This window comes from Anopheles coluzzii, chromosome 2, assembly GCF_943734685.1.
Source record: "Anopheles coluzzii chromosome 2, AcolN3, whole genome shotgun sequence".
Classification (NCBI taxonomy): Eukaryota; Metazoa; Arthropoda; class Insecta; order Diptera; family Culicidae; genus Anopheles; species Anopheles coluzzii.
The window spans coordinates 106,544,396-106,568,280 of NC_064670.1; the positions used below are offsets into that span (position 1 = coordinate 106,544,396).

General features: G+C 45.8%; 2 protein-coding genes across 5 annotated transcripts in view; both read left to right on the top strand.

The window, feature by feature from the left end:
* The window catches only part of LOC120953800 (bifunctional heparan sulfate N-deacetylase/N-sulfotransferase), a 178,749-nt gene that overhangs the window by 118,306 nt on the left and 36,558 nt on the right, over window positions 1-23,885 (top strand). For all 4 annotated transcript variants that reach the window (XM_040374061.2, XM_040374058.2, XM_040374059.2 and 1 more), the window contains one exon: window positions 7,636-9,044. In XM_040374061.2, coding sequence (XP_040229995.2) covers window positions 8,311-9,044 — 734 coding nt within the window. In that variant the 5' untranslated portion in view covers window positions 7,636-8,310. The remainder of the gene's footprint in view (window positions 1-7,635; window positions 9,045-23,885) is intronic.
* LOC120953803 (uncharacterized) lies at window positions 16,294-17,501 on the top strand. The gene has a single exon (XM_040374063.2). The coding sequence runs from the start codon at window positions 16,393-16,395 to the stop codon at window positions 17,434-17,436; it is 1,044 nt and encodes a 347-aa protein (XP_040229997.2). The 5' UTR covers window positions 16,294-16,392; the 3' UTR covers window positions 17,437-17,501.

Genomic DNA, 23,885 nt, shown 5'->3' on the forward strand with positions numbered 1-23,885 from the left:
CGACTCCGTTTCGAAGCTAATTCTGATTTCGGAGTCAATTCCGTTGTCGGAGCCGATGTTGACTCCTGAGCCAATTCCGGAACCGATTCCAATTCCGGAGCTGATTCTGATTCCGGATTCGATTCCGGAACCAATTCCGGAGCCGATTGCGGAACCAATACCGGAGCCGATTCCGGATCCAATTCCGGAGCCGTTTCTGGACCTGCTATCCGGAATCGATTCCAGAAAACTTCGGAGCTAGCCGGAATCGATTCCGACGAAATCTTCATTTTTCCCATCACTAGTGGGTAGACGTGTAATACAAAATATAAAAGGAAAAATGCTTAATAAAATAAACTTTCTTTAGTGACTTGGTTGCAATTTAAGAAAAAACTAAGAATTTTTCATTTTTTACATTGTTACGATTCGTTACATTGGAAACATGATCTCATCAAGGGATGCATGTATTCCTTTTTTTTCATAAAACTCTTTGAGGTTAAATAACACGTTTCATGAATACTTCATACCCGTCCGGTTCTATTGTTCATGCATGGAAGAAACATAAAAACCCCCATTTGTTGAAACTCACAGTAAAAATAACAAGAATACACACTTTCTACTTCAATCAAAGTTGCATATGTGGTGAGTGCGATGGTGTGTAAAATTCTTTCACGCGAGTAAGAGGAACAGGACGAGTGGGGTAAAAAGTACCGCTTTATGATAAAATATGAATATACATTGGTGCTGTGTTTCTACTTACCACTGCTGGGCAACCTTGAAGAAGCAAAGGACACCAGGCGCTGAATATTCACTTTTCATGCTACATCCCTACTCCCTACGCCGTTGGCATTTCCTGGAAAATGCAACACCAGAGTTAGAGCGCAACGTCTTAAGTGTGCTGGTGACGCATACACGTATTGCTTTCCTCCCCCCGAAGAGATGCACTATTCATGAGCGATTCATTTATGATTCAACCGAATAATGGAATGTAGATTTCGTACGAAATAGAAAAATGGTGCACACGGGGTACACTGTCTGAACTTTTTTGTTTATTACGGTTTTCATTTTGGCTCGATTGAAGAGTGCTTTGGTCTGTTAGAAGTTGAGAATTTGAAATGGGGAGGATTTTGTTTCATCCTACGAAAATGACAACAAAAAATCTGAGTTGAACTGTTGGGCTTTTGAACGATGTGCAACCGAATGTTCGCGAGTGAGATCAACTGACTGGCAAAGCAAAAAGGTGGGTTGAATAAAAAATGTGACCTATGTCGTTCGATTCAGCAGAAAATGAGTTCAAATATCAAGCTAAGATGTTTATCAAAGGTGTAAAATTCTGTTCTCCAGTCTTTTGATACATTCGCTAATAAAGGGCAAAAACTTCCCTCAGTCCCTTCAAATTAGTTCTGCATCAATGTAGGAATAAACAAAAAAGCATCCTCCCACAGACACTCACACACACACACACACACACACACACACACACACACACACACACACTCACACACACCCACAAATGATATCATCGGAATGGACTTTTCATGTTGCAGTTCATTAATTAAATTACTCAGCATAACCTACGTGCACAACCACCTCGCTCGACAAACGGAGAAAATCCAAGGCACGTGCTTTTGAAAGTCGACAGCGTCGACGAAGACGACGACGGCTATTGAAAACTTCAATGAAAGCATTGAGTTTGAACTGTAAGTAATTGATTGATAGTGGGTTGTGTTTGGCTACGTGTGCCTCGCCCGGGTATCGACTGCCAATGCCACTTCCGGCACCGGCATGTTTGCAGCATGTCTACGGAGTGAGCACAAATTAAGAAAGAAGCTAATGAAGAACTTTGCATCGTTACGTTTCGCTACGCTTGGCTTCAAAACGGTTGGGCGAAGGTATCACATTCTTCGTTCAATTATTTGATGCATCCACTAAGGTGCACTTGGGAATCCTTTGGGAAGCACTGGCAGTGCTGTAAAGAGCTGATTGACCAACCAATCCTTTCTTTCTGTGTAATTGGATACCTGCTAGTTTACTTACCAGGATACGTATTGTCCCTATTATGCAGAGAAAACGATACGATATTACTATCAATCTTCGATGTCATGTTAAATCATGTTGGTTATGTTTGGACCGTGCTTTGAAATCGGCTTCATAAATAACTATAAAAGCCATAATTTACGATCTATTATGTTTAAAAGTACCTGACGTTCTCCATAATATACTCATTGGTAGCATCCATCATGCAACACATAGGGTCGACATGAATAACGTCCCACATGGGTGCTGTTAAAGCTACGCATGTTTGAAATTCACAAAAGCTGCAGGATAACTAATAAATCTTTGGTATTAGGTTAAATTGAGGACACCCTTAATAAATCATCGTTTTAATGTTACTTCATTTGTTGTATTTGTTTACCCAAATTCTAGTGCTTATTATGTTATTTCTAAAGCTCTCTCAATAAAATTACGCTTGTCACAATCGATTTTACTGTCTCGCTCCTGTTTCATTGCTCTGCCTTGCTCTACCAAACTTTAAATGAAATCATCGTTTGATTATCATCCTCCATATTGGCAACACACACACACCTACGGACCTGGCGCTCGAACAAACTTCATCTTTGCCGGTTGTGTGTTGCAATAAAGTGAAGCTTTTGTGACATTGGGTGTAAAACTTTATACCAAGCCCCCTGTACCGCCACTCGCTGTCAAGCGAAAGCAAATGAAAAAAAAAGTTATTCCATTTCACACGAGACGTGTTTTCCACCAGCAGGAGCAGCGTGTGCCCTTCAATATTACAAGTTTTCCTTTATTTTTTTGCGTTGGCACTCTCTCTCTACCACCTCCCCACATTTCGGCCAAGAATGGACGGAAAGCTTTTCATTATTGTGTTTCGACCGTGCTGCGATGGAGATGCACTTTCGACGAGCTGTGCCACTCACACACACACACACACACACACACACACACACACACACACACACACACACACACACACACCAGCGCTCGGTACAGGTTGACAGCAAAACAACATTGTTTCGAGGGGAGGGGAAAATAAAAGTTTTCTATTTGCCCGGCGCGCGACGCACAAGTGTGTCGACATGTTGTATGCGTAGTGTTGTACCCCGTCAACCCTCTGGGACGGCAAAACAAAACCGCCCGGAATGTGTTTGTTCATTTTCGACCATTTTTATGGTGTAATTTTGGCGCAATAGAGCAACAAAAGCAGCAATACGTGCGCACACCACCATGTAGGTTTAGATCGAATTGGTGTGTATTGCATAGAGAAAGAAAAAGGGCTGGAAACACACATTCACACAAAACAATTCAATAAGTGAAAATGACAGGAAGAATATGAGCAAGAAGCAACCGATGAGAAGCGTAAACGAAAAACAAAAGGGAGAAAAAATAAATAAACAGTATTGAATGTTTCGCAAATGTGAGAAAAGCGGCACCCTCCCCCCCCCCCCCAGCTCCTCCGCAATAGAGCAGAGGAATCAACAGGAGGTCACTGGCAAACAGCAGTACCCCTTCTGAGCGTAAGAAGAAACGGAAGTGCGCTACAGTGGCAGGAAAAAAGGGGGAAAAAATGACGCGAATTTGTGTTGCCCGCGAGAAAAGTTGTTTGAGCAAGTGATGAAACAGAACGAAAATAAGACATAAAAAAATGGCACCAACAAAAATGTACGAAGAATAGAAATAATCCCCTCCAGGGTTGGCAAGCAAGCTCCTCCTTTGGTCTGCAACGGATGGAGGAAAAGGGTGGTACTGTTTCCATTTCCAGAGTGGTAGTGTTGGCCAACGGAACTGGTCGAGGTGGTGGTGCGGGCTGAGTGAAATTGAAATAAAAGTTGCCACAAGTGACACCGGCTTAGGCAACGCCGAGCGGGAAGAGTGCAACGCACCACAAGAAACGCAGGGGGATGACGGAGAAAAAGGGGTGAGGGGGGGGGGGTCAAGGAATCGGAAATGGAAAACTGACAGGCCATGTGGCGCGCAAACAGATGGAATACGGGGAAGGAGGGCAAAATAAGGACAATTGCAGCAAAGCTGCGCCACCGGGTCGTGCCACACTAAGGGCGAGAGGGTTGTGTGTATGTGTGTCAACAATCGGAAAACTCGTGAGACAGATCGCATACAACGGGATGGCAAGAAGGAAGGATACGAGAATTGCAAAAATTACAGAAGAGAGCAGGAAAGCACTGGAACACGAGGGCGGGCGCGCCGACATTCGATAGAACATCGATGTGTTTGTTTTTCCGACAGTTTGCAAAACCAATACTTAATCCCCTCTCCCCACACCGCTACTATGCCGGTGGAGTAGGCACCCTGTGGACTGGGGCGGGCAAAGTTTTGTGTAAATACAATAGGAGAAAAATGGTCGCACCAGCACCACCTCAGCGTCTCTGGCGATGCAGCACGCTCTCTTCGTATGCACTCTTGGTTGGCGTTGTCGCACACCCGTCCGGGAACGTCACAAGCAAGACAGGCGGAATGTGCAACACACCACGAACAATCGGTGCAAAACATGTCATGTATAAGGCTGGTAACGAGGCTGCAAGGATGGGCGGGAGAATGACGGCCGCCACCAAACACACCGAAAGATGACAGCAGATGACAGAAGATAAAACCGTTCGGAATGTGAACGTACATACTGGAAATCTATTTGTGCGCGCTTTTGTATTTGTATGCTGGATTAGATGACGTGTGTGCGATGTGCGATGATTGCTATTTTCGGTGCTGCCGAGTGCTCCCAGCTCGTCATCGGCCCCAACTGGGCTACGTCCTACGGCAAAGCGAGGACAAGCTGTTGTGATTCAAAATCAACGCATTTTGAATTGTTTATGGAGCGATGTTTGCAGAAGCGCACCGCATCGTCTTAGAAGGTATCGTGAGCAGCAGTTCCCGGAAATGCTGCGGGAAAGTTGCTTTCCCGCAACGATGGATGGTAGACGTTTTCATCAATCAAAACTTTCCTGTCAACACATTTCAAATTTTGCCCGCTTCCCAAGCACGAAATGCGCCTCCAGAGGTCAAACTCCGCCAAGCGCCTTCCGTTCTGTCGTGTAAAGCTCGGCTTGTCCAACATCATCTCCGACGTAATTGAATGTCAGACGATGTTTGCTTGGCGAGGAGCGAGAGAGAGAGAGAGGCAGTGGCATATTGATTCTCGAGTGCGGCTAACCTGTCAGAGCTTGTACATCTTGTGGCCGACATTTTCCAAGTAATTACCGTCGCTCTACCGGAAGCGGGAACAAAAAGCTTCCCATGCCCCAATATCCTTTTACCTTACCTTTAGGTATTGCCAGGGAATGGGAGATCCCATTTCGCCGAGATATCAACATCGGGCTGTCATGGCACATTTCACTGATTGACTTAGACAGGCAGGTCGACAGCTTTAGTCTCCCCGCGAAAGTGACGCTGCTTGCACAGCAGCAGCAGCAGCACACACAAGTTCGAATTTTTGCGAGCTAAAAGTCAGACGGCGAACCGAGTGGAATGGAAAGTAACGAAACAAACAGCGAAAAAAGAAAGAAGCACACACGTTTATGCAAAGAAAGTTTGATTCTTTGGAAGTTAGGTTTGGGTTTTTTTTTGTTTTAGCTTTTAACGTCAACCTGCGCAAACTTCCGTTCGTGGAAGTTTGGGTCTTGGTTTGGGCAGCAGCAACTTTGAAGCGGATTGGGAGTTTTTTTTTTTATTTGCGCTTTCCCAATGTGTCCCAACATTTCCATACGACAGCGAGCAACGGTTAAGGTGACAAGTTTGTGCCTTTTTGTGACTGACGGGCGCAAACAAAGTTCGCTGTGTTTGTCGCAATTTGATGACCCTTCCATTTGCTGCTTGTTTTTTTTTTGAAGATTTTTTTTTCTACGTGAGAATTTTTTCTTAAAAGTTTACCTTAACGTCGCCCAAAAAGCTCACTCACAGGGTGCTCAGGGTGGTACACATTTTGGCATGCGCTGCATGCAGCGATAGCATTACCATCTGTGATCATCATCCACGCCGTTTACGCCGATTGTTAAACGGGTACGCAACTCAGAGGTAATTTAATTGCCGTGCTTTTCAGCGTCAGAGCGGGTCCGGGTGCTTGGCGCCAGATGCACGGCGGTGTTTGCACGGCAATATGACTGTTTTGAATTTTTGATTGCAATCACCATCATCATCATCATCGCCATCGCCATCGCCATCACCATCATCATCGTCACCGGCATCGACATTACCATCGGTATCCAATATCACTCTAGCTTCACTGTTGTGGTGGTGCGGCTTGGGCAGCAGCGTGGTTCATTTTGGGGAAGTGACCAGAATGAACAGAATGACCCTGGCTGTTCGCATCCTGATGGTTTATGTATAAGCATGTCCGGTTTTTTGGGTTGGGTTGGGCATCATCGACTAGCCATTAGCTGGCCGGGTTTCTATAATTTAACATTTATCCATTCGAACTCCTCCGGTAAGGCGTGCCGCTAGGGGTCGTCCTTTTTCCGAAGTTCCCGCAGTGGGCGGCAGCGTGTGTCGATCACGTACTGGACCTGTTTTCCGATCCATTACTCCCTGCCTGCCTGTGGTGCAGGTTTTCCCCCCATCCACAGAAGGCTGTATTTTGAACGCTGTTCGATGGATGGATCAACAATCCGCACCCGTTGTTGCGCGGACAGGGAGAGGGCGTATTGAAAACAGGGAATCGGCTTAATCGGGCCCTTCCGATGCACGACCGATGAAGGCACGTTTTAGCAGCGCGCTCTGGCGTGTACGGTATACAGGGTTTTCAATGATATTATTGACATGTTCAGCGAGTTGTTGATTCGTTCGGGCATATAATTGACACTTTCAGCGAGATATTGAATTGTTCGTAAGCAGGCGTTGACATGTTCAGCGATTCTGTAGTGCTGTCATTTGTTTTGTTTACACACTGTGCCGCAGGGTTCAATTTTCTATTCTTAGAAGTCCTGAAAGTAGCTAATAATCATTCCCCAAGCTGTTTAATACATGAATTAGTTAAAATAAACATATTTTTACGAAAACCGTTTGTTTACTTTCTGATGAGAATGATCCAAGCTGCAGTCCAAGGGGTACGAAAGTGACAGCTCTATAGTATCGCCGAACTTGTCAACGCCTGCTTCCGAACGATTCAATATCTCGCTGAAAGTGTCAATTATATGCCCGAACGAATCAACAATTCACTGAACACGTCAATAATATCATTGAAAACCCTGTAATGGCAAATAGTTAACAAACACATTTTATGTGACGATCAACGTCCGTAACATCGTCAACCGAGCGGCAGTGAGGGGTGCACGCTGACCTTGCGTTTGCTTTCTGCTTAGAATGCAAATGAACATCACAGGTTGTCGGTTGGGAGTCTAGGAAAGGTAGTTTTTGCGGAATTGAACTGGCAAGTAAACAATGTTGACTTTTGAGGGAAACGATTTGTCTATAGATGATTGATTTTTGCCTGTTTTTCGTAGATAAGAACACCACGAAACTCTTGGAAGCGACGATAAGGTAAAAATTTATAATGATGATCATGAAGTTCCATGTAAAATTTCTACTTTGAATTCCCGGAATGGCGAACACGCCATAACACGTTCAATCTAATCCCCTCAAACATTAACATAACAACTAATTGCAATCTCTGTGCGTTCCGTTTCATTTTAGGTGTATCACGTATCACGTACATCAATGCGACGGGAGTGAAAAATTACAATCCACCGAAACCAGCAAACAAAACCAAACCCCACCACCGACACGGTGTATCCCACCTGGAACCTTTTCATCCCTTTTAACGCTCGCGCGTGTGCGTTGTGCAAGGCAAACAACGAACCGCACACCCGGGCAACAATGTAAATGTCGAATAACATCACGTACCCGGTCTCACGCATTCATAGCCAATTGCGCGTGATTGATGCCAGCATAGGGACACGGTACGGTAGGGAACGGGAACGATGAAACCGGGGAGTGCCACACCGCCGAACCTATTAAAAGAAACAAATTACGTACGGGAGACTACTACCCCCGTCCAGAAAACATCACACTTGGATCCCATTGTGTGTGAGTGCGTATTGCAAGCGTTGCTAGATAGAGAGGGATAGAGCTCAGTAGCTTAGAACTATAGAACAAACAGAACCACTTCTAGTACATTGACGCGAAAGGTAATTTGTAATCGGGCCCCCACTCTACAGTATTTTACGGTTTGATACTGATTAGTGCGCGAGACCTGGCCTCTGGAAGGAAACTGGCCAGTGGAAAGAGCCTAGAAGTGGTAGTAGTTGGTCGCGGTGTGCCGTCCCAGAGCGGAGAGGTGGCGTCGCGTTAAGCGGGGCCAGTCTCATCATGAAAGCATCGGATTCCACGGTGAAGCTATGGAGTGCCACCTCGTCACCGTCGTCCAGTACCGAACGCCTCTACCCGGCCCGGACGCCCGAGCCGTCCGTCGTGCCGGGCGGTGGGGACGACAGAAGAACGCTGTACGGTGCACCGGCAGCAGCAGCAGCACCGTACGCACAGCGACAGAACGGCGATCGGCAGCTTCCTCCACCAGCGTCCAGTGTGGCGGGCACGGACACGGCCGGCACCCGACCGGCACACTCAGCGAGCGAACACATCACACTAAATCTAGCCGGCTATTCAGCTGATCATCGCAGCATGAAGAGTGCAAGCAGTGGAGGAGATAGCAGTGGACGACCACGAACCGGTAGGTCGTCGGATCAGCAGCAGCAACAGTACCAGCACCAGGGTGCTTCTGCCGCAACGGAAGCTACGTACGGAGTCAGTGTCGCGCCATCGAGCACGGCGTACGGTCACAGTAGTGTAAATAGCAATCACAGCCTGCCCGGTACGGCGGGCTCGAATAGCCGCAGCCGACACGGTTACGGCGGCAGTAGCTACAGTAACGGCAGCATCGCCGGCTTCAACATTAACGGTAGTGGTGGTGAGCGAAGTGCCTATCTGCCTTGGTTTTCCCTGTGCTACCACGGCAAGATGCGGATGTTCGTGTTCCTGCTCGGCGTATGTCTCGTCTCTGTGGTCGCGTACGCGCACTACGTGGATAATTCACCGATCACTAGGTACAGTATCGGACATTAAGATAGGACCCTTTTTTTCAATGCACCGTGCACTTGTTTTGCCACGTTACTTGTGTTTGTGTGTGTGTATGTGTGTATGTGTGTGTGTGTGTATGTGTGTGAGTGTGTGAGTGTGTGTGTGTGTGTGTATGTGTGTGTGTGTGCATGTGTGTGTGTGTGTGTAGTAGAAGAAGGAGAGTGTGCTTTTTAATGTGTATTAGCAAGTGCGCGGGTTTGTGTCTGAAAAACATAGCTTGCCATGATGTCATATTGCGTTGAAATTATTCTTATTATGTGTGTTATCATGTGAAACATTGTGCGTTTACACTTGGATAAAAACTAAAGTTTGCATCGACAGCAGCGCTTGTTTCTCAGACGAAAACGCAGGTGTGCTGTTTCATGAATGTGAATGCGACACTGGTGCGAAATGGACACGCGCACAATAGCAATGAACTCGGCATTCCCTCACAGGTGTTTCTCCAGTGCGCGCCATTGAAAGGCCTTCGTGCATCTCTGCGTTGCACGTTGTGTGCGAATGGTAAACTTTGTGCGTGCATTGAGCTGGCGCGCAGTTGTTCTTTTCAATGGGCGTTTTGTTTCATGAGCGCGGCAGTATTCTGTTCTCGATTTTGAAGGGAAGACGCTTTCTCGCGTACTCGTTGATAGTTTTTATCCATGCGATGTTTTCGCTGCTCGACAACGATGTAATTCATCGCGTATAGAAGTAGAACGCAGGCAGAGCACGGGATCAGCCGTGTCCAAGTTTTTAACCAGCGCGTTCTTGACGGTCCAAGCAAGCAATGTTAGTAACAATGGGTCGAGGTAAACGTTGTACCGATTATCAGCGCCATATGTAAAAGCGAATGGCTGCTGCTGGCATTAAGCGCAAAAGGATCGAGTTCGTAATGGAACGATCGCGCACTTTTGTGGCAAACGCGCTTCGGACAACCGAAACGTGCTTAGACAACTGAAACGCGCTTGGACAACCGAAACGCGCAAGTCAACCGGACGTCCTCAGAAGACCACGGCGAAAGAAGACCGTAACATTGTTAATATATCGAAAACACACTGATCGCGAGGGCGGTGGTCCTGCTTATCACACCAAAAACCTTACCCAAAACACAAAAAAACTACTTACAAATCTATCCGACACGACCTACTTGTGAAACAAACACACACATCAATACACATTCAAACATACATACACACACACACACACACACACATGCACACACACATGCACACACACACACACATACACACACATACACAAACACAAACACATACAAACCACACATAAACATGGCCCAACGGGTGCATGGTGCGTTAAAAAACCAATGCCCTATCTTTCTGTCCGATACTGTAAGTGTGGAGGCAGGATGATGTGGGGCTGGGGGTTTTGCAAGGGTTGCACATTTCCGTGCGCTGTACTGTACGGATCTTGCGAATGTAATTTTCAATGATGAAATTGCTTTAGTTGTTGTTTGTTTACTTGTTAGTTGGTGCGTTACTCGGGTTACGCTAGTTAGATGACTAGCGCGGTTGGTTTATGTATGCTAGTGTTTCATGAGTTGGTGTAATTTTGCTACATTCTTGCGTAATTTGAAATCTTGTTTTTTTATGTTAATTGCAAAATGTTCACTGGTTTAGTAATATTAGATGCAATAAATGAATAGAACACAAAATAAATTCAGAAATTTGTACTGACATGTTTGCAGCCAACCTCTTCGATACCTTTTTGCACTATTGGATGTTTTATACTAACAACACCGTTTGCACTGAATTGCTCTAGCACAAAAAGCAAAAGCTTTTCACACATGGTCCTTTTTATTGGCTCAACAGTGTTGGAACTTCGGGGGCGCTCCCGTGGTACAGTTGTCAGCTCGCTCGACTTAAAGACATGCCCGTCGTGGGTTCAAGCCTCATAGCCGTCGCTTAAGTAGCAAGGACTTGACTAATATTCAGCAGCGTGGTACTAAATAAGTCTCCTATATAAGGAGGGGATAATGATTCTCGGAGGGTTTTGAATAGAATAAGATGATGAGGAACAAAAAGAAATTTGTTGGAAGTTTAGGCTACCACATAGATAGATGAGTGTGTACTGAATGAGCATTTTTAGGGGTAAAGTTTTGTATATCCTCCACACAACTGTATGGAGTCAATTTCACAAAAAGAGTTTAAATGAATATTTTCAGATAAGGGCAACCAGATAAGGGCTTATATTTTTTTTAGTACTGATCATTGGAAACCCAAAACAGAGAGTCACTTTTCTGTTGCGGGAGTAGACGATTAAAAACCAAACAGTGAATCATTTAGAATTTGAATCCTAAAAGAGAAGAGCTTTGTTTGGTGCGGCATTTGCTAAAGGATTGGTTTAGTACATTATGTAAAAACAGAACATTCAACTCTTTGAATTATTTAATGATGAGTTAATGATTTAATTTATCTGTTATTTGAGCACATTGAAGTTTATGATTACATAATCAGTTTGTGAGAAGTCATTCAGTTTTTTTCCTTCATTAGATTCTAATCTAATTTCTTTAGATTTATTAAAGACTCACTTACTTACAAACATTGTTATAATATTTTCATATCAAAACTTATGAATTGTTTTGATTTTGGTCAATCCCAAGTCTGGCTAGATTGGGGTACTAATGCTAGTTATTTTTCATGCATAGCTATTGCTAAAGCTACACACTAACGTATGATGATTATGAGCTCAATAATATTTCGGATGAAGGTTCACCCACCCTTCAATTTTGAAATCGATAGGATAAGCAAAACACATTTCATCGGTTCAAGTGTCATGTCAGTACATCATTAAGCTCGGATGATATCGTGCGTGCTAAAACCTGCTGTCCTGTTATGATTTTGCACAATTTTACTGCTTTGTTTCGTTTTGTTTTCCGTTCAAAATGCTCCCAGTTTTTTTGAGTCTTTTAAAATTGTTTTTGCCTAAGCCCAGCCTGTGTCCCAACCCAACACACATATGTGGGGATACAAGTATATGCATGTGTTGCTGCTGCTGCTGCTGCTGGTCCGTGCCAAAACACCTGTGATCGTAAATTGGCGTCGTTTGCGCTGGGGCCTGCATCACATTTCACCCGTAAACGGCAATTTTCCGGAATCCCATCCGGGCGTTTATCCGGTGGCTGTCACCGAGGTTTTTACGATCCTCTATATAGGACCTGTCCGAATTCGGCTCCGGCTCCGCAATTTAGCACACTTTTGTCAAGCGCCTAACCGTGTTGACAGCAATTGAGAGGGGAGGAGTGGGGAGTGTGTGGGGACGGAAAAGGTTGTCCACTGTGTGCTCCCTTGTTTGGCTTGCTTGACATTCGGCGTGGCAAGGGGTCAGAGCAGAAGACACATATACTGACGCCCTCCTCCATGAAAAAGGATTCGTTCGAGCTGAACCGACGTCACATACACACAGAGAAGAAACTGACCCGGGAGTACGGCATCAGGCAACCTTCCTAACCCTATCACCCGTTTGCAATGACGATGCGAAGGATCTGACGTGTGTCCTGTCATGCTGGTAATGTCTGAAAAAAGAGGAGCGGGCAGCAACACCGCCGACAAGTTGCAACATGTCGGATGACCTAGAATTATCCCTTAGTTTCCGTTCCGTTACGGCCAAACGTTAAGGTGTGACTGGTTCGGTCAGGCCAGGTGCTACCAGGGCAAAACAGGGGTTCAAATCTTACAGCACACTACCAGCAGACAGCAGATCCCCTCGTTTCCTTCTTATCCAGTAGTACGGGCAAATCGATGAACTGTAAATTATTCCACTCAGGCATTTAATTGTGTGCTCCATCCGAGACGCCTTTAGTGCATTGGGAGGAGGAGTGGTAAGAAGCAATGGGTAGGAGGTCAATGGATAAGAATTTAATTTACGCCTGTCTTAGCCAGGAATGTTCTTATTAAGTGCCGTAGACGTCGTTTCGAAGATGGTTACGGTTTGCGAAATGGCTAACACCGTTAGCAGAATTGGGACGGTGTGTGTATGCATATGCAGGCAGGCCATAGCCTTATCTGTGCGAGTGTATGTGTGTGTGCATGTGTATCTTGCAGAAGGTTTTGGCCCATGGCCCAATTTAAATCTATAGATCCATTCAGGAAGCTTTACACAATATGCTTCCTTCACCATGCTCCGGAGCATGATGATGCATTCATGTGCAGGCGAAATTAGTCGTATTAAATTCGCCCATCGTCGTTGTCGTTGTCTGGGCATATTGGCTCTTCACCCAGTGTGGTAATACTGCTGTAGCTCGCACACAAAGACGGAGATTTAATAAAACTTAACAGTGAACGAGTTGTTCAAATAGCATTTCCAAACAATGGAGTTGCAACGAGAGCCCGATTAAAGTAACTTTATTCTGATCCGTGTGTGCAACCGTCGTCCGCAAAGGGATAGAATCGACTCTTCCCCTGCTTCATATGAAGCTAATGAAGCTGGGACAATTTGATCCGAGATTCGTGCGAAAGTGAGTCGCTCATCAGTCGTTGGATGAAGTTTGCTTCATTTTCCACTTGCGAGTTTTTTTTTTCTTTTACGTGATGGCGACATGATTCCTACACGATTAGTACCATTGGAACCGTTATCTGATGACTACGGGGATAGTTTTGCACATGGAGGAACACTGGTTGTTGCAACTTTCGAGAAAACGATTATCCCAACCAACCCTCCCCGGCTGCTCTTGTGCGAGCGTGTTTGCTTTTGCTCAACCAACCTCCTCCCCAGTTGTCACTTTGTCCACCCGCGTTCGGAACGCGCTTGGCATAGCGGCACTATCTGTTCGTTTAACTTCGTGTTTGACACGCCAGAGACAATCATAATCCTTGCTATTTACCATCGTCTCACACCCGTATCTCCCAGCGCGCGCGGTACGTGCGCGGCCGGGGAAGGCTCGGGTCGGGTTAAAATTGAAACCAAACTTACTTAATCTCTTTTGCCCGGCTGTGCATATTTGGCTCCGTTCCCGAGCAGTGCAACTTCATTTTCTCCAGCCGTGCGACGGTTGGAAACATGGCGTCATTTTGGTTAGGTTCGAAGGAATGAGCCGCGTTCGGTTGTGCCTTTTCCAATTCTAGACCCTTTGGAAGTAGGATTTTCCGCTTTTTTTTAGATGTTCACCATTTATTTCTTCACGAAGCTGCATGGAACGCCGGATGGAAAGATGGGCAGGGCCGGCGGAAGTGTGATAAAATCTAATTAAATTTAAACTTTATCTTAATTTCAATTTCAATTTTCGGCTGTACCGGGCGACAGATTTTACCACCAACCCCGTAAGATACACGCCGTGGTCTGGGGGATCCGCCGTTCGCTGTGCAGAAGAAGATACAATAAAGTTTGCACCAAACAACGCGCGCTGGTGGCTGTGCTTGGTTCCGAGATTTGGCTGTACTGTGTTGGTGGGGAATGGAACAAGCATTTACTCTGTCTGTAGCTGTCGTGTACCCTTCCGAGTTTCTGTTTACTGTAATTTTTGCACAGCTGTTGGTTGTGACAACAAGCTTCTCTCTGGTTTCGCTTTGCAAAGTGTGTCCCCTTCAGTTCAGAGCTGCAGCGCTGGCACAGGGGTCCTTTCTGGTGGTTTTAGGTAGAGGGGTTGTGGGTTAGGTTGTATGCGCACACTGCAGCATACCACAAAAGCAGCAAAATTAAAGCATTCCAAAGCGACCAAACCCGAAGGTTTCGATTTATTACTCACATTCCTGGCGGTTGAATTCGGTTGTCTTGAAGGTTTAATGTCATTTCGGTATTCGTAGCCGGAAGAGAGCTTTATTGTTGAAGTTGAAGTAAAATAAGAAGATGTGCAAAAGTTGAAGTCTTATTTCACGTGAATTTTAAGAGCATCGTTTCAGATGTCCTAGATATGCGCTAGACGTCAGATAAACATAACCAACTTTTTGTAGTTCCTCTAATCATGGTTCTTGCTGCTATTCCCATACCTCCAAAGTAGGTGAAGGCACAAAACTGTCTTCACAACCCCAAGAAAGATCAAAACAAAAAGACGAGCATCTTGTACGAGTAACTTCAAACTTCACAAACAAATAGAGACCAACTAAAGAGAGGCACCGACCGTCATGTTTCTTTTCAAACGTTTCAAAAAGCCTCGAATCAAAAGCTCAACCAGCACCTACACCGAACCGTAAACTATCCCCGGCATTAAATCTTACCAAAAACTCGCACAGGGGGGGCGTGCGCTCTGTTAAAGGCGGAAAGTTTTAATGAATTAAATACTTCCCGCTCAGCAAACAACCAGTCGCCCAGTGCTCTCTGCCCTGTAGAAAGGAATTAGTAGTAAAAACGTGGAAAAAAGCCAGTACGGCGGATGTTGTCGCCTGGTGAACTTTTCAACTTCCGCCCGGTACCTCCAAATCTGTAGCGGAAATCCAGCTCGAAAGATGCTCGTACCCCGGAGTGTTGTGCCCTCGTGGTGGGGTTTGAAAGGTTCCACCTCCTACTCGCTGTGCTGATGTGCTCATTCCTTTGTCACTGCTTGTGCGCGCATACTGCCCACCACTGCCTCGCACCAGATCTTGGCGCGATGTTCTAGGGCAGACCGGGTAAATTATCTCCCAGAACGCGTCCGATAAGCGGCAGCACAAATCTGCGCCAAACGGCACCGTCTATCTCACTGCTATGATGACGCTCGATCGGAGGTGGTGTTGGAGTGCTGTGTCGTTGTGTGTGTCTGCACCCATTGAAAAGCGTCCACTCGAAGTACTCACGGGCGGGTGAAGCTTATCTTGTTCCAACTTACCCGAGGTACGGGCTTAGCCCACAGGGTCGTTATCCGCGAGATGCGGGAGAGATGCCCTTAAACGGGGAAGACGTTGTGCGGGATGGGCAGGTACGTTGCTCCCTGCCCCCAGTGTAAACAGTTCTGCTACGGGTTCAGAACTCGCTCGTCATTAAACCCTTGGAGAACAGTTGGTGACGGTGAACGATGCCACCCAGCAGATGCTCCAAGATGAGACTCCAGTGGAAGTTTTTATTTATTTCTCGCTCCAAGTGAATGGTAAATAGAGATTGATTTCTAATGAACTTGCCGCTTTGAACGGTGATTCGTGGAATGTGCAACTGTTTTGCGTCCTTCGGAGTACGTGCGAAGGGTCAGTTAACGCTATTGCTACTGTCACCGGTGTGGATTTTAATCCGTCTTGACGACGTAGCGAGAGCAGCGAAGCTGATAAGGTTTCCAGAAAGCTCACACACAAACATAGTGTCCCGATATGCGCTGCAGTTCTTCACCCTGCCAGCCAGTCGCGCTTTGCATTACTTTGAAGTCGGTTCTTCGTTCGGTTCGTCGGAACGCTCGCCCTGCTCGTGCCTGTTTGAGAGATGGTTGCCCGGTTTTTGCCGCTACTGCTCCAAGCGGGCGTGCTGCTGCTCGCCCTCACCGGGTGCATTTGCCGGGCGCAGTCGAAGAACTTCAAGTGCTCGATTATAAATGAAGCCGGATTTTGCTTCATCGAGAATGTGCACCTGGACGTTTCCACCAACGGCATCGGGGGTGATTCGATACAGTTTCCACGCCACCCGACGCTGCTCATCAAATCCGGCGCCATACCGTACTTCGGCAAGGACATTTTCGCCCTGCTGGGTAACACGAAGCAGCTGCACGTGTACAACCAGACCAGCATTCGCAATCTGTTCATACCGGTGACCAATCTGACGGAGATAAACGTTCAGCGGAACGGGTTGCTAGAGTTTGATGTCGAGCCGGTCGAAAATCGGGAGCTGAAGATGCTCTCGATCGTGCACAATGGGTTGGTGACGGTGCCGCGAAACATCCGCTTCCTAGTCGGGCTAGAAAAGCTGTACCTCTACAACAACTCGCTCGAGTACTTTGACCTGGAGCCGCTGGCAAACGCGAGCCACTCGCTGAAAATTCTCTCCATCTACGACAACCACATCAAGACGCTCGATTCGCGGTCGGCACTGTACTTTCCCAAGCTGCAGACGCTCTCGCTGAGCAAGAACAAGCTGGCGTTTGTGCCGTACTTTGAGGAATCGTTCCCCGCCGTGACGGTGGTGTCGCTGCGCAAAAACCCCTGGAACTGTGGCTGGCTGCACACGACCATGCAGTACATTGAGGCGCGCAAGATACAGGTCGTGCGGAAGGATGCGGCCTGTCGCGATCGGTGGATCAGTGAGATCTGCTGCACGTACACGGTGCTGGACTTTATGTTCGATCGTGCGGCGGCTCAGATACGGCGCGAGCAGCAGCTGCTGCGGAATGTGACGCACGAGAATCGGCGGCTGGTGGAGACGGTGCATCAGCTGGCGGATGACTTGCATCGGCTGCAGTCGCAGCTCGACCAGCAGCAACAGCCCGCGAGCGAGAAGAGTATCTCCGATGCGAGGACTGGTGATAGTGTGTAGCTGCATGGCTGTGTTGTGTGTTGAGTGTATTACGAATGCAATAAAGTGGTGCCTCTTGATATCAAGAAATTCGTTATTTAAATGGGAGGAGGATTTCACGAGTTCCTAGAGTACAGTGACAGCTTTAGTTAGATAGTCTGGCTGTGGACCATAGCCTGAAAATATTCTTGGTTGAAATGTTCTGTAATATTACGCTTTTCGAATCCGAGAGTTCTTCTTCAACTTCTTCCTCTTAAGGTAGTTTTATTGATGTCGCCTGATGAGTTGCATGTTCAGTTTTATTATAAATAGTAAATCTACCTTCTTGTCCGTCGTTAGATGATGTCTGAATTATTGAGCATATGCTTCACTCCAAGGATTGTTAATGGCGTGTCGGTAAAGCCTATAATTTTTCAACTGATTTGATTCATCTAAACTATGAAAAGCAATTGCAAATAATTATGTTACAAAATCCAACCTATCGCAACACCAAAGTGCAACTTCAATGAGCGAATAATCAAATGAACCGGAACATCCCATAGCCTGAGCAAACAATGAAATATTTAATTACATTTTAATTAAACAATTCCGTCCCAAGTGCACCCGGGCGCTATTACGATCTACGTGCTGCTGCAGGCATTAGTTTGAAAAACTAATTCCATTTTTGTGACGAAAAACGCAACGCAAACAACCAGCCAGCCAACGTAAACGTTGCGCAAAACCCACCCAGTGTTGGTCACATGGGCCCGGTCAAGAGGGCAGCCGTGTAAAATAATCAAATATTTAAATTCAAACAGCAGCAAACTTTTTAGCAGCACAGCCGCAAGGCAATAATAAAGCTCTATCGGTGCTATTTTACCACCCAAAAACAAAATCCCAAACTCCCCACGCACAACAACACGTAAGCCAACAGCGGGTCTCGGTACAAAAGGATTAGAGAGCAGCGTGGGTGTAAATGACATGGGAAAGAAAGCAACGCAAGGGAAAGGGGGAAGCGAGTGACGAATTTCTATTTACGCTTGATGTATTTATGAAAACCACATCGTTCGAGTGCGGGCTACCGGGCTAATTTCCGCTTCGCTAAATGCAGCATAAACCGAACAATCCCGGTCGGTCTACCGCGAGATGTGTGTGCTGTTTTTTTTTTTTGTTTCGTTATACATATTCCTCCCGTGAGTAAAATCCCCGTAAAATGGCGGTGGCAATGGTAAGGGGGTTCCGGTTCCGCCTTCATCATCAAAATCATCCCTCAGCATGCATCACACAGCATGTACGACGTGGGTTGGGGGACATGATGATGATGCCCGCGAGGCAACAAAAGGTGTGTATGTGTGGGAGAAGCGTACTTTGCCCCAGCATCCGCACCCCGAGTATCGCGTACTGGACGTTAATGGCCGTGCGGCATAAATTCATTATTCAATCACTTTACCGACTCTTCTCCCCAACTCTCGATAGCAAGAGCTGCGAGTGGTGATTGATTGATGTATGGGGAGCAGGAGGTTGGAAGGAAGGGAAGCCAAACGTCCCTTTTCCCTTTAATTCCAACGCCATGGCAACGTTGCTAGCTGGGATGGGAGCGAAAGGACATTCTCTAGCAGCATAAAGCAAACTATTTATCACGCGCGCTTGCCTGTGCGGCGGCACGGGGACTACTCTGTCACATTCCTCCGATGACCCTTCACGCACAGGAGTTCGCGCGATGATGAAGGATAATTAGCTATACATTCCGACTTGTGGTGGTGCTGTGCTGTGTGCCACACGGCACTGGTTTGAATTATGGGCATTGCTCACCGATACCGAATTCGTGCTTCCGGCCCGCGTTGCTGCCACAAACGATTGGCGATGGCAGGTGCGGACAGCCACTCAGCACACAAAAACACACCGAGCCGTACCTGGGACCTGGTCAGCAAGCGGGACAAAAATTGGCATTCCAGATTTTTGATTGACCGCTTGCATTATGCATGAATATATTCGCCTATTTCAAACACACATACCTTTGCTGACCGACGACACCCCGGGCCGCGGTTCGGAGTTGTCAGCTTCGATCATTTGCCAACACCACCCGAGCGTTCCGTGAAAGAGGTGGGTCGTTGTCATTTGTCATGGAGCTTTTTTTTACCTCTTTTGATGAAAGTATATTCACCGTGAAATATGAATGCAGGAATTGGGGGCACCTTTTGTGAGGATGACAGTTAAGCAGAACTTACTCTCAACGCAAGCACACCCGCCGTATAACGAAGTAAATGGATTTGAATTAAACATAGGGATGGGCGCGAACAGTCCTTATCTGACAATCGAATGAATATGTATTGCCTATATCTGAATTTCGGTGTTGCTTTTAGCAAAGTGTCCAGTGAAGAGTGGCAATTATGCAGTTTTAGTGAAGCGAGATAACATTGTTGCATAGATGTTATTGCCTTTCATCCGGAATCAATAGAAATCATATATTTATTATAAGGCTTGCCAAGTGAAGTAGTGGGCACGGGGTGATGAAATTACTAATGCGATCATGATTAGATCTTCATCTTCTTATGACAGTATTACAAAGGACCTTAGCACAAAGAAACGCTAGGTATAGTCAAACTTATTTGTAAGACGAATAACGTCTAAAGTATTGTAATATAAAATATTCTTGTCGAACAGAAGTTCCACGAGGTGATACTTGAGTGACATGTGTTATATGTTATAATCCTTTTCTTTATTCAGGAGGAACGGTCAAAAAGGCTGTAATGCTCAAAACTAGAGTTTACAAATATAATCCTTCTTTTGTTATTTCGTATTCTTTTAAAGGAAATTTATTTATTTATTTATTTATTTAATTGTTTATTACTCGTTCAATGGATAACAACGGATCCGTGTGAATGTTCTTAAGTCTAATATTAGTTTAAAATAAGTAGTAAGATCATCTTAATAATTCGCTTCTAAGGCAGTTTTTAAAGGATTGCACTGAGGTTCCAAAATCAAACAAATGACGAACTTCGTTAAACACCCTAATCATGGAGTTGAGGGGGTCTCTAGATCCATATCCAGTTCGACTACGGTTCAGGGCAAGTAACGGACGAGAGCGAAGCTGAACAGCAGGCGCGTAAAAGTTTAACTGCTGGAGTAGGGAAGGACAGTCGATGTTATTTTGCAGTAAACCAGCCACAAATAGTTGTTGTGCGGTACGGCGTCGGATGTGGAGCGGTTGCAGTCCGAGGAGCAGAAAAGTTATATTACTCTAGACTTCCTTGTTGATGTAAAAAACCAAAATTGCTCTCCAAAATATACTAACGACTTCTTTTCTATTTTAAACTACAAAGCCGAAACTTCAGCCTGTTAGAGCAACAATTATCGGGGTTTTATTTTCCAATACCCAATTTATGTTACGTTCCGCCATATTGGATTTCGCCAAACAAAGACATTGCAAAATCGTTTCATTTTTTTGTTTCTGTTTGAAATGAATTGTAATACTTCTAATAAGTATTAAAACATAGCTTGAAACTGTGTTCAACCTTTCTTGACAAAAAAGTAAGCATTAATATTTAATAAGGACAAAAAATAGCAAATGATCTAACCTGATCGAGCGCATGTGTTGACATGGGTTTAGCAGTCATCTGTCAAACTCAAGGCAAGTATTGTGCATCCCTTCAAAGTTAGTTTCACACTAGAATCATTGTTGTGATAAGGCGTCATCGATTAATTGCGTTACACTTAAACTGTACTTTCTCGATGTCTGTATTCTTACAAGTTTGATATTTGATTTGAACGTTGATAGAAACCTTCCCGAATAAATTACGTAATCCTCATTCATATGAAAATCATACCGTTTGGCGATCCCCCTCCCTCTATGAGCGTTACGTAATTGTTAGATGCATCCTAATGGATGTAATGAGTATGAGAAAATGAACCAAATCATGCCTTCGAATTAAAACTACTCAAATTAATGCTAATATACTTCAGCAATGCATCCTTCCCATTAAATCTCCACACGAAAATGGCTGAAATATCAATATCAAATCATTAAAATGTCTACAATTTAAATTTTAACGAAACTTTGCTCCCCTAAATCGGCCCCAAACACAGCCGGTTCAGCTTACCATGATGCACTCATAAATCGATTTCCATTTAAAAATGGACGATTGCTAGTAAATTGTGTGGCAGTGCAGAATCATAATCACCACCACCAGCATCCCACTGCACGGCCAAGCGGCGGCGAAGAAACTCCAAAAGTACCAATCGTGATTGTTGAAAACAGCTCAAGATATCGCTAACGATCGACAATTCATTCGCCAATCAAGCGCACTTGATGGAACAAACGTCACTCACTGTTTGTGAGTGGACAGGAGGTAGCGTGGCAACAAAAAAAAAACTCCCTCTTGCCTAACTTGATTTGCTTCCGAGCACTTCATCGCCCGTCTCCTCTCCAAGGCACAAAGTCAGTAAACTTTTGTGCATTGTGTGTTGCAGAAAAGTGTGCAAGTAAGAAAAAATGGAAGAACAATAATAATAATAAAACCCCTAGCATTATAAAGAGAACAAGCACATTTGTTGGAAAATAAGTTCGTTTCGATGTTATTGCTGTTGCCACTACTACTACACACCTACACCGCTAGGGAAGAGGTTGGTGGACGCCCGACCAGCTTAGCTCGAGCGCATTCCTGCGGGTTTATAATGCAAGGAAATAGTCATAGTTGCTGCTGCCGGCGGGAAAGTGTACCAGCAGCAGCAGCATCATCATCACGATGCTGCTGCATGCAAATCATGGCCGGTCAGAGAAGAAGAACAAAAAACTCCAACCTCCACCCACAGGACAGGACCTCCCGACAACCATAGCTCGTCTTCGTGGTTGCGTGGCTTCAGCGCGCACGGCAGAGGAATGTCTGTGCTATTCCGCCCGGTGCTATTTCTTTATCGCTTCCGGTCAAATGAAAAACTGGATAAAGCTCTTTCACTCTCTCTCCGTTTCCCTTGCGCGCGGTGGTTTTGTTGATGGGCAGAAGAAAGACTTTTCCTCCAAAAAGGCAAAAGTGCAGCAGCAGCAGCAGCGGGCACTTCACTTCGAATAATCGCAGTCAGCCGTTCGCATCGTGGTTCTGCCGGTGGGATGTTGTAGAATAACACGAGCTCTGGGCTACAACAACAACAAAAAGGTGAACATTCTTCTGCCCGCTTATACCCACGACCCACAATCCGAAACCATAAAACTGATGTGGCTGGAAGAGGGTTGGGCCGGCGGATTGCACTGCATCTTCTGAAGCAAATAGAAAGAAGAAAAAAAAGACACAGAACGGGCAGCTGTCTTACCCTTTTCGAGTGCAAATTGAAAATCACGAACTGTGCGAGGAGGGAGCAGCACCGAAGACCACAACTCGAGCCAAACAGGCACACACACACACACACGCTCAGCGGCCAGCCAATTCCGCAACAGGAACCGGAACCAAAATTGCACTTTTGACTCGAACAACGAAATCATTCGCCTTTCGGGGCTGGAAAAGTGCAAAGAACCGTCCCGTGCAGGCAGGAGCGGGACCACATTTTCGTTCTATATATCTCTCTCTCTCTCACTGTTTGAGGATGGCTGGTGGTGCACGTTCGTCTCGAGGAAATCATCTTCCCATCAAGCTCTAGTTCATCGTGCTCTAGTTTTCGTTATTGCAATCGACTTCAAATCACACACACTCACAAAAGAATCATTTCTCATTCGGGGCGAAATCCGACCGAAAAAAGAAATCTAACATTCTCTCCATCTTCCATCAAACGCTCATGAATCTCGTGATGAGGTTTTCGGACGCCGCCCCCCACCAGTACTGCTTCTCCATGAGCCGGTCAAACCGAGGAAGTGTGGTAGGGTGTCCGCGCACCGATACCTACAATGCCGGATATCTATCTGGATGTTTCCAACTGCTGCTGCCACGTAGTGCTCCAGCACTCGGTTCGTTTGATGTTGGCCGCCAGTGGTTGAATGTTCCTTTCTATTCTTTTTTGTTCACTTCTGTGCACGGCTGTCGGAAAATCCTCGGATCATACCTGCACATGATTCAATTCCGAGGTATTGCAACGAATAGAGCGATAGAAAAACACTACAGGGGAATGCTTCCACAGACAGCGGCATTCCAGCCGGCTGGTGTGTTGGAGCGCACTGCGTTTAAATACCTGTTCCGAACAACAATTTCAAAAGCACTTCAAGGAGATATAGGACGCTCAATGCCACGCGCGCGCTAGATGCTCGCGGGTTTGCGCGCCTGCCTTCGGTCTGGTCTGGCGCTAGAGAAAAAAAAAATCTCTCTGGCCTCTGGTTCCCCAAGCGAGGTAAGAGGATTTTGCCGGAAATGTTAAGGATTTTTCCACCGTCCTTGTGCTATCGTGGCAAGTTGTTTGTTTTGCCGGGGAACTGATTGAATAAAAACCCAGGCCAGCGGCTGTTTTATTATTCGACAGCCGCGGGAATCTAGCCCCTGCGCCCGCCGCGTACCTCTAAGCTAATCCGT